General features: G+C 39.3%; 1 protein-coding gene across 1 annotated transcript; it reads right to left on the bottom strand.

Annotated features, from left to right (window-relative positions):
* Positions 1-1,356: 1,356 nt before the first annotated feature.
* Positions 1,357-11,796, bottom strand: PNN (pinin, desmosome associated protein). Its single transcript, XM_017829414.1, is given in 10 exon segments — positions 1,357-3,756; positions 4,792-4,930; positions 5,013-5,059; positions 5,062-5,164; positions 6,996-7,077; positions 9,016-9,110; positions 9,194-9,266; positions 10,419-10,487; positions 11,344-11,415; positions 11,638-11,796. Coding segments are annotated over 10 exon segments (2,085 nt in total). The 5' UTR covers positions 11,751-11,796; the 3' UTR covers positions 1,357-2,464.
* Between the last annotated feature and the right edge of the window lie 151 nt (positions 11,797-11,947).

The raw sequence follows: 11,947 nt of genomic DNA, 5'->3' as shown, positions 1-11,947 counted from the left end.
GTTAGTAAAAATACTGCTGCTTTATTGTGCTAGTAGTATACTACTATCTCATACTATTTCTGATTGGAATATTGGCTGGAATACCTAGCTCTTAGATAACTTCATTATTACAAAGTTATCACACACTGATGTTTACATTGCACTGAGCTGCTTAGATTTAGCAAGGCTAACAATTATTGGCACAGTCGAACCATGGCAGTAAGATTCTTCTAACAAACGTTAAACTATCAAATACATCACCAAGTTTGTACTCGGCAACAAAACTCCTGTATTTTCACCATCAGAAACACATTGCTGCCTGAATGTAATATAACCTGAAACAATTTAATCAATCCAATCCCTAATTCACCTACCAGGACCCACCGCATTGTTTTTATAAACGCTGTTAATAATGGTGCTCTGAAACAGTGGCCAGGAGTTTTGTATAATGACAACATTATTAGTATCAGTCATTAAGACTTGTAGAGTAAGTACACTACAGCAGTGAATCACATAAGCTCAAAATAAGAAACCTCAAAAATACTCAGTTAGGTAAAAAATACAATTGACAAAACTAAAATGGCTTCCAAAGGCAATTTGAAATGTGAAGTTAGTTGAAACTTGCAAACTAATAACATCTAAGTATAAGACTTTGGTTTTTTTGGTAAAATGCTGGGTTTAATATGTTCAGTAAGGCATTTGAACTTTAGTTTGTCCTTCAGAAAAGACAGCACATTAAACGATGACATTCTTCTGAAGGAAAGGAAATGTGGTTGGAAACTACTGACAAGAACTAAAAACCACTCTTGTAGAGAAGCAGAGGCAGATAGGATATGGACTGAAGAATCTGAATAAAGTATTAATTGAATTAATTGAAAAAGCCTGAGGAGTTTTCCCACTGTGCCTAATTTGCTGAAAGGACACTCCATCCCCTGCTAGACACATTTCTTTAAGTCAGGACATTCAGCACTTCAGAACACATAAATCTGTCACTACTCTTGAGTTCAGATGAAAAATCCAAAACCTGACATACTCCAAACTAGAACTTTGCAAAAGTCTGCTCTATGTTGCAGAAACATGGGGTGTATATGGCATTTTGTACACTAAAATAAGCTTACATGTCCTTTCCATACTGAAATCTTTCTAGGACTTCTTAGTCTGTGATTTGGCATATCAGATAATAGAATTCTCTCCTGTCAAAACAACACAGATTATAGCGTGTTTCATACTCAGTTAATAGACAATTCATTAAAGCCTTTAAGAAAAATTTTGAATATGGAGCATGTAAGGTACAGTCACCTGTAATTACAATTCATGCTTTAAATGCAGAAAGACCAAGGTAATATACCTGTTAAAAGAAAATATCACAAGCATCGAGAGAGTGGTCTACAAAGCAACATTTATTTGCACATGTACAGAACAAAGCAACAGATGTTATTGTTTTCAATACAAAATTATATAAAACCAGTATTCACCTTCAGAGATAACACCATACCACTTTAAGTTTTATTAAATACATTCAGAAAGCATTCTTGCACGCACAAAACATTAGTATTAGGTAGTCCCAGGTAACTCCAACACTGCAATGTAATTATTCCTAGTGGTATGAAGGGATCAAAGATTAGTCTGCAACTAAAATAAAAAGAACCCTGGTTGAGGAGCAAGCTGAAGTCTTTCCTCCACTGGCCACCAAGAAGGATCATCACTGAAAAGACTAACTGTCTCCAGAATACAGATGTAAATACTACCAAACTACCTGCAGAAGGCAGATAAGAGTGGTTTTCCAGACTGACTTGAGATATCTTGGCCAGTGTTAACATTCCCATTTAATCACTGCTTGCCTATGGACAGGAAGGTTTTATAAGACTGGAAGATAGTATCGACTAAGCGCTCGCGATTACAGAAGAAAGCAAAAAGTATAGATCCAAATCAATTACTTTTCCTTCCTGACCAGCACTGAAGAGATTATTTGCCATACTAGGTCTTACAATTCCCATTCTTGCAAGGAATAGAGGGGAAAGGCAAAACTTTTACATTTCCTGCAATACTGCCTCCCTAAATATGATCTAAAACGGGGAATTTAATTGTCAACAGGACATCTCAAACAATTTATTTAAAATGCACATTTATTTCTACAAAAAAAAGTATATGATACAGAAGAAATGCTCACACCTACGTAAAAGGTTTAACTATTAAAATATACAGAAGATCTTAATGAGTACAGGATATTTAAAAAAAAAGATGCAAAGGAGTGTTAATCTTTTATTTTTACATTTTCAGGAAGTTCACATAATTTTGGTAAGTAACCTTTTACAAAATTATGTAAAAAGTACAAGAATGCCTGGTAAACAGTCTGCATTTTTCCAAAAGATTTTTTACAGCATGCAATTCTTAAGGCAGCCTTCTCTTCCTCCTTACAAGGAATCCTTTCACTCAAATAATCTTCTGCTGCAAAGATTAGGCTAAGGAAGCTTGGTCTCTTCTGTTAACGCCTTTTGTCTTTCCTGTCTGATTTACGGTCTCTTTCACTCCGTGAAGTTCTCTTGCCTGACCGACTACTTTCTGATATTGACCTTTTTCTGTCAGACCTTGAACTTTTATCCTTTGAGCTTTTGGTATCTCTACTCCCACCTTTTGAAGACTTGTGACTTCTATCTACTCCTGAAGCATCCCTTCGCTTCCTGTCCGTGCTCCTTCTGCGTTTTCTATCTCTGTTATGCCCCCTTCCTCGGCTTCGACTTCTACTTTCACTACTACTAGAGCTACTGCTGCTACTATCCCTGCTAGTACTTCCACTTGTAGTGCTGCTGCTGGTGGAACTACTCCGACTGGTACTGCTGCCAGTGCTGGAACTACTTGCACTAGTAGTACTGCTTGAAGTACTACTGCTACTACTGCTGCTGCTGCGGCTATGACTCTTACCAGTTTTGTTTCCTGCCCTACCCCTGCTTCTACTCCTGGTCTTATTCTTACTTTCTACACTCAGTGTTTGATTCTGCTCTGCCTGTGCTTCAACCACCTTTACAGACACCACAGAATTTTCATCCTTGTCTGCCTGGGGCTCTATATCCTGAGTGGACTGAGACAACTGAGGTGACTGTGGTAGTGGCTCAGAGTGCGGCTGAGACAGAGCCTCAGCCACAGGTTCTGTCTGAGCTTCAGGAGCTTTCTCCTGCATTTCTTCAAGTTCAGCTTTATTTTCTGTTTTGATACCTTTCTCCTTCTTGGGAGAAGGAACATTACACACTTTTTCTGGCTGAGCATCACACTCTGTCTCTGGTTCTCCTTCTTTGCCATTTTCATTTTCTACAGGTTCTACACTATCTGCCTCATTCATTTCAGCCACATCCTGCTCATTATCCACTGGCTGAATGTTTTCACTTTCCACTTTTATAACTGTGACCGCCTCATGCTGACCATCCTGTTGCTTGTCATTCTCCCTCACTTCAGTAGTCTCCTCTACTTTAAACTCCACATCATGTTTCTGTTCATCCTCTTCCTGTTCTTTCTCTGCATCACTATGCCCTGACCCTGAACCTATTTTTCCCTTTTCCTCCCCTGCTTCCTCCATTTCTACATCATTGTGCTGATTACCTGTCTCCATCTCTTCCACCTGCTGAGCCACCTTACCCTCTTCCTGCTCCTTGTTCTGTTCTTCCTTCTTTTCTTCATTCTGCACCTCCTGCTGTTCTTTTTCCTTCACAGATTGTCTTCTGGGCCTGGCCTCCATTTTGTTAATCTGCTCTGCAAATTCATTTCGCCTGCTTTCAAAGAGTGCTAGGGAATAAACGCATAAATAATAGTTAAGATAATCTACAGACACTGAAGTCTATTTTCCTTTTAACTATGAGCTAATAAGTTGTCAAATTGTTCAACTTATAAATACTGCGTCCTTATTCCTTCTGAAGTAGCAAGCCATTGGTTCATGATGAAAAAGATTGCTAGTTACCTTACAAAAACAAAGCAAAGGAGACAGTAAACTCAGTGGAGTATCAGAACGTAAAGCCCTAAATCTAAATTAACAGAAAGAGCTTCTGACTTCATTAAAATCAATCCAACCAACAGCATATCAAAATACCATCTTATTTTCCTGCTATTTATCTATTAATAAGGTTATACTTCCTAAGGTAAACAAAAGACAGCAAGAATCAGCAAAAAGCTGTTTAGGTATTAAGAAAGCTTAATTACTGTAGGCTGTTCAGGTGAGCTAGCTTCTCTTATTCCCCAACCCCACGCAATGAAGAAAAGCTCCTAAGAAAAGAAACAACAAACCAATATATTCTTAGTTTAATAAAAAAAGAACAGTAGGACTACCATCAACTGGAGTATTTTAAATTGTTTTCCAAAAGAAAAATATAGGCATCCTGTGAAACAGAAATGAACACACATTGAGATTAAAAAAAAAAATAAAAATCATGAAGTTCCAGTGTTGTGCTCAAGAAAACACTTCTCAAATGCTCTGCAAACACCTGCGTTTCCTTGGTTTTCAAACCACAGAATCTGCCTTTTCAAAGACTAAGTTACTGCACTGGCATACATCTTGGTACTAAAGCTAATATAAAGGACTATGTTTTAAACACATACCTCTGAGACTGTGCATACACAGCTTTTCACTTCTTGGAACAGAATCAAATCACACCCAACAAAAAAATAAGTCACTGAAAGAGTAATGTTCACTTATGATGAACACCCGTGTAAAAACATACAGTTTGTCCTAAGCATGAAATTCATGTATTTTAACAGAGACTTACATTTGTTCGGCAAACAAAGGGAGGTAAGAATGAAGGCCTTTGTATCACAAAGACCACTTACCATTCATCTTTTTCTGTGACTCTTCCATCAACTTCTGCGTAGCAGGACACATTCTGCCAGGTATGTAGAATAAATGGGGTTTTGTCTTTGTTCTTATGTATTTAATTATTTTAGCATTATGTTCATTCCATTCTTCTTGCTGAGAAATGAAAGCAAATCATCCTGAGATACACAAGAATAGTTTAAACAAGCGAAAGATCAAGAACAAAACTAAAACTCACCAACTGAGCAAGCTCAACCTTTTGCTCAAGTAACCGCAGCTCTGTTTAGCACGTCTTTCTTCAAACAGTTCTCGCCTCTCATTTTCAACTTGCTTTCTTTCTTCCTCAGCCTGCACTTCAAGTTTTTGTTCAATTTCTTGTCGTCTCTTTTGCTAAGATAAATAAAGAAATATGTGAATTTTTTCCTACATCAAGAAAGCTTTCTAGTTTGGTCCACTTGAAAATTTTGAATTATTTACACCATTAAAGACATTCCTAAAAACACATGAGGAAATATCGCCTAAAATACAGGTAACGGAAGAAAAGAGCATCATTGCTTGCTGGTGCCTAATTTTTTATTGGTTTAACAATAAAATTATGGGGCCCTGTGAATTTCTGTCTGCTTTTCTATCATACCACTTGGATCTGAATTTTCAATATAAGCTGAGATTATCTCAGTTGGGTAGAGCCTGGTGTTAACAATGCCAAGATTGTGGGTTCAATCCCTGTAAGGGTCATTCACTAAAGAGCTGGACTCGATGATCCTTGTGGGTCCCTTCCAGTTCAGAATATTCTGTGGGGTTTTTTTCCCCTCAATGGCAGAAAAATAAAAGAAATGTATTTCAGATATCAGGGAAGCCAGGTAGATTTCCCACTTATGAGAGAAAAAATCAACTCCCCCCAAAACAAATGAAGGACTGCAGACTGGTGTTTGTGACCAACAAAACAAATTAGTTTGTAAATACTTCCAGTATAATCACTGCTAATTAGACATATTACTATAATCAAGGAATGCCCTGTTCTCATGCCCTAGACTGCCATATGCTCAGATTGTACAATAATTGTCTAAAAAACCCCCAGAATTTAGTGCCTAAACAACAAAATAGCTTTATCATAAAATTCCTCAGGCCTCTACTTTGATTTATAGCAAGTTTATACGCAAGAAGAGAAAAATGTCTATATGAATTCTCAGAAAAATTTTGCAAAGGGCAGGAACTCCTCAAGGTCTCTTTGTGCAAACACCTACTACTATAAAATAGATAAGGATTCCATGTTTCTGGACCATCCTAATCAACAGTTTCTTCTTCTAAAGCAAGCAGGCAAAAGTGAACTTTAGTCTTACATGCCACATGACAAGTTAGCTAAACGACCCAAATACTGAATCTGAAAGTAATCAATACCAGCAGTGCAAGTCAGCCATGCTAACACTACACAGAAAAGATTCTAAATTCAAAGACTTTCTATCTGCTTCCACTAAGTTGCTGAAAGGAGAACTTTCAAACACTATTTTTAATCTAAAGATTATTAGTATTAACTGAATAATGCACTTGGGGCAACAGTAAACAAATACCATATCCTTCATCATTTAAAAAGGCATACTAGGAATAAAGTTACCACCATCTTATATACAAGTTTTTTGAGGTAATCACTAAGCTATGCAAAGCCTTTACTTCAGTGCAATCACATAATCATTTATGAAAAAAAGAAATTCTTGTTACCCACACTGAAAAGGGGAAGGCATTTTTAGACACACAGACAGCATAATACAACCCCAGATTTCTGTACACCTGGTTATAATTTAAATATCTGGAACACACCAGGGTAGGCACTGCTTCAACAATACCACATCATCATTATTTCCAGAAGTAGTCTATGACCTTTTAAATAGTTACCTGATTAAATTCCATTTACTTCGAAATGATCCTCCATAACATGAACAAGAAAAAAGATAAATCTATTTTGTGTTTTACATGTTTTAAAAATGTACATTAATTAAAAAAATATCCACCAAACTCTGCCTTTTCATTTCTGCAAAGGTCATAAATAGTTAGAGCCCCTATCCTGCCTCCCACCCCCATTCCCTGACCTAAGCCAAACAAAAACCTACATGCACTCTCACCAATTTGCTGCACCTGCAAGGGAACTTTCATTCCTACTTGAATTAGCTTAACCACACAATTTTGCTTTATTATTTACAATCTGATAGAACTTAAAATGAGATACCCTCTCAGTAGCAATAGCAACTGTGGATTCCTGTTTAAATTTTTGAAGAGTGCCCATCAACAAGCCAAATATACGTCGATTCCTGAAAAACAAACACCAAAAAGGTATTTGAGACTCAGTTCAAGTACTAAGATTTTTATTTGCATAAACAATCAGAGAAACTTTCCACTTCGAAGACATTTATTTTTAAAGACTCAGTATTACTCAAGGCCATTAGCAATAGAAGACATATTAACTGTGCCAACAGTCAAGGATATAAGTTACAGTGACATATCATTTTGCTTAAGTGTAAGACACAGATCTTATCCATAACTCGGCACTGGGAAAATTGGAAGCCTGCGCATTTTTCATCTAGAAATAATGACACTAAGGAAATATTACAAAAAAATCCTAAAGAAGAGAGTACTGAAGAAAAAAAGATTCAAGTAAATACAGTGGGAGCTATCAATAAGGCAGCAAACTGGAAGGTCACTGCGCTTTCTGAAAAACATAAACTCCCCTGTCCCCAACCTGCTTACAGGATTAAGGAGAAATGGAGCCACAGGGGAGTGAAAGCTTATCTATCACAGTTGCCTAACAATGAGACACTGCACTGTGGGATGAAGCCTCATCCAATTAGGTGTTGTTTTGAGAAAAATAAGTCAAATTCTTCAACAAATTCCCTTCTTCAGAACAAGAACTGGATTCTTGACTTTCAACTTTTCTCTCCTTCCATTTAATCCCAAATTAAGTCGGCACAACAAGAGGCAGAGCCTCTTATTTGCCTTGACCTTTTTCCTGATTAAGAGAGAAAGGAAATGCTACTGTCTTCACTAAGTACCACTCTACTATGGTGGCTCAAACCTGACGTGGAAAGGTAAAGGCACTTGGATATTAAATAGTAGAAACACGAACAAATAAAGAATTGAAAGCCAAAGATCACTCGAAGTGCATTTGTATATGAATGACATCCCAGAAGACGCTGTGCAAAATCAAGAGTTCAGTGGATGCTGTCCTCTTAAAGAACTTCTTTCCACCACAAGTCATACAGAAACCAATACTGGTTTTCTCATCTCCCCTGAGACTACTGAAGTGAAAAATAGTAAAACTACAATCCTGAGGGAAAAAAACTTTTAGTGCCTGAAGCTCTAGGAAGTTCACTAAGAATTTTCAAAATCTTCCTGTGAGGGAAGCAGTTAGAAAGTGGTAATGGAAGCGAGAGCAGACCATTAGTGGTGTGATAACTAAAAGAAGTGAGCAAAGTGCCAGTTTTTTGTACCAGTTGATTTGTGGGCCTTATCAGAGAAGCCTTCTATAGATCCTTACTCCAGTTTTCATTCTTCTATTTATTTGAGGTATGGATTATTGCACCAGGTGACTTGCAGTCTGAAGCAGATTGAGTCTAAGGAGTTTGGATACAGTTGGAGATTTGTTTTTCCAACAACTCTTACAAACAGAACTGCATTTCAGAGAGAATTTTAATAAGCTACCCTGAGACAAATAAAATATAGGAAAAAGGAGATACATATATAGGAGAAATCTAAAAAGCAGCAGGCAAAAATGAAGGTCAGATTGAACACACAATATCTGAAAGTAAGAAGAGAAAAAAACCCACATGATGGAACTACTGTGTTTTAGAAAAAAGCTGGGGGGGAGAAGAACGTACACCAAAAGCCTCCCTCAACCAACACAATAAATGATGAACCAAGACAGCTGTAACAGTCCAAAAAGCTAATGGACCGATGAAGCTAAATATATTTCTGTTTTATTCAAAGGCAATGTTACAACAGCATTAGCAAACCTGTTCCTGTAGGGGGCCTGAGAAGTAGAATTCCTTGTCAGTTACCTGAACCGAACAATGTGCGTGTTACTGCTGTGTTTTCAGAGAGTATTCCTTAAAATAAATTTGACACCATTATGGTAACTCTTCAACACAGTCTTTGATACATTACAGCCTGTGTGTTATACTTTTTAAATGTAAAGCTACTTCCTATGTTAGCACTCAGAAGTATCACGTTAGTGTTTAGAGATTTCTGCATACCTTTGTTTTCCTTTCTCATCCATATTTTGATCTTGTATAAGGTCTCGACGTGTTCGCTCTTTGGAGGTAGCAACAACAGAAGATGGCAACGCTGGCTGCAATAAAGAAAAGCAAACTACTTTGTTCATCACGTTGCAGGTAAGTTTCTTCCTGCACAGCTCCTCTTATCATGTATTACCTTTTTAATATCATCATCCTCTGCGTCGCTTTCTTGGCGTGATTCTCTTCTTGTCCGACGTTCTCCACCCAGCCTGAGGAGGAAAAAGTGTGAGTGGTCATTAGAGAACAATGTCATTTAGGAGAGCATCTCTTCTAACAGGAGAAACATACAAGTCAGAAGAACCAACACTTCCAGGAAAAATCTCCCCACTCTTCCAACAACCAGTACATAACATTTTACAGACAAATTCTACTATGGGTAAAAATCACTGAGACAAAATAGTTCAAATTTTAACACAACTTGCACAGTAAAGCAAAACACAAGACTCCACAACACCACCATATCTGAGATGGTAGAATACATTTGGAATTTATTTCTTGTTTTAAATGTTAGCACTTTGCTTTTTGCTGACCCTCTAAAATGGCTACTGGTATAAAGGGATCACTAGACAGATTGAAATGCATTGAGGTAGAAAGGTTGGTATGATTTCTCAAATGGGAAATGCTATTTAAGTTACCTAGCCAAATACTTAAAAAACGAGTGAAGAGGGGCAGAAGGATTAGCATCTGAGAACATGAATGAACTAAGGTTTGAACAAAAAACAACCTAAAAAAAAATAATTAAATAAAATAAAAATTTAAATAAATAATTTAAATAGAAGTTATTTGGCTTTATGGCACAAAGCCAAATTTAATTTTTGTGGCACAGCACTTTCCTGTTTCCCAGTGTTCACTTTCCATTAACTCAAAAATTCCAAAGCAAGCCTTGCTTTAGCCAAGAACTACCACTGCACGGTAAGTGCCCACAGCACTTAAGCTCACTGTTATCAGTCACATCTGATGGATTTGCATCCAGATGTGAAAACTCAAAATTTGAGTCCATTGTCAGACTGCCTGCATTCAATTTATTGAAGAGATTTCAATTATAATTCAAGTTATGTTTACTGTAAACAAACATGGCTACTAAGCAGAACTAATACAGCAAATTGTACATCCAGTAAAACAGAAAATTCCACGTGTCCTTGTATTGCTATATCATTATATTAGTGCTACCATCTCTATATTGCTCTAAGGTATGAAAAAGATTTCATCATTTTGCTATCATGCAAATTAATTCCAACAAGTCTTGAATACGTAATCTCCAAAGAAGACAGTGAAAGTCATCAGTTATTAACAGTTATTGATTTACTGTTACAAATTCTCATTCTGAAAAGCAAGTTCTCTGCATCAGTTTTTGTACCCACCTACTGGATGCACCTTCAAGATCCCTCTGTTTGGCTGGGGGTCCTCCTCCACTATCAGAGAATCCACGCCTAAAAAGAAAACATTTGTGATCTCAGAACAGGTTAGGTTAACCCTAGAACCACCTTAAGGCTGCACAATTCAACTGTATTTTGGCTTTGTGGTCATGATGTAAACAAATGTTTTGCTCAGTTATATCACTGTTTACTATTGCTACTGCAAAAAACTGCTTGTGGACCAAGCTGTTCCAACATACTGCTTGTGAACCTTGAATTTCTGCACTTAACTGAGTAACTACAGTCAAACAAGGACCCCATTATGCTCAAATGATCATATTTGCAATCGTATTCAAAACGTATTAAGCCTAAACCAGTGGCTTAATACTGAACTTCAATGAAAAATCCAATACATGCTCCATTAAGAATTGCCGAACAAAAATTGTTCTTTTCATTCTACTTGGTGGAGCGGGGAGAGAAAAAGAGAAAAAAGAAAGAAAAAGCCACAATGAAAGACTAGTGATTTTATCTAAACGTATTTTAAAATTCTTGCCCACTTCAACTCTTCCCATTCCTCCTGGAGCACCTACCAGTTTCTTAATTACCAAGAGATTGATCCTGACGGATTTCAAAGAGACAACATCCCAGACACAACATAACTCCTCCCTTGAAATGTGATGTTCCCTCCCCCCTTACATTTAACAGCTGAAAGGGTTGAGGAAGGCCACCAGTTTAAACTTGTTGTAACTCAAAACGAAAAGGCGCTTTAAATTTAAACACCGAAGTCCTGTCGGGCAGCTCTGGTGCTCACTGAAACAGCAGTACAGAGAGGAGCGGGGGCAAACGAGAAACACGCAACATCAAAGGGAAAGGGCAGCACCGCCAGGGAACGGGTGGGGGGAACCCGACTCCCCGTTCTGCGCCTCCTTACCTTAGCAATAAGCTCCCGCGTCCTCTACCTCCACCGGGGCCTGTGAGGGCTAACAACCTGTTCTGGGGGGGCCTGCAAGAGACGGCGGCCGCTGTTAGTGATGCCCGCCCGGCCCGACGTGTCCTCGGCCGTGCCCTCTCGCCGCGGGCAGAGCTGCCGCCACGCCCAGTCCACAGAGGGCGCGGGGCCCGCGGGCAGCTCCGCGCCGCCCGCGCCTCGGGCCCGCCGCGCACCCCCCGCCCGGCCCTTCTTCCCTCCGCGAGCCACCGGCGCGCCCGGCGCTTCTCGCCTCACCTCACATCATTGGGGTCCCGGCCCGTGAGCTTGCGAATATTCTCGTCCACGTGCTTGAGGCTCTCCTTGGCTTTCTCCAGCTGCTCCTGCAGCGCGCGCACCGCCACAGCCATCCCGCCCGCCGCGCGGCCTGGCCGGGCCCCGCGCGAGGCACCGCTGGGAAAGGAAGGGAGGGGAACGGGCCCCGCCCACTCCGCGGCCGCGGGCCAGGCCGGCACAGCCAATCGCGACTCGGCGGCGCCCTCTGAGCACCAATCATCGGGCACGAGCGGAAAGGACACCCCCAGCGGTACAGGATCTCCATAGGCGC

This window comes from Lepidothrix coronata, unplaced genomic scaffold (genome assembly GCF_001604755.1).
Source record: "Lepidothrix coronata isolate B3197 unplaced genomic scaffold, Lepidothrix_coronata-1.0 Scaffold164, whole genome shotgun sequence".
NCBI lineage: Eukaryota > Metazoa > Chordata > Aves > Passeriformes > Pipridae > Lepidothrix > Lepidothrix coronata.
Note: the sequence above shows the minus strand (reverse complement) of the source record. Positions and strands in the feature narration are given on the sequence as shown.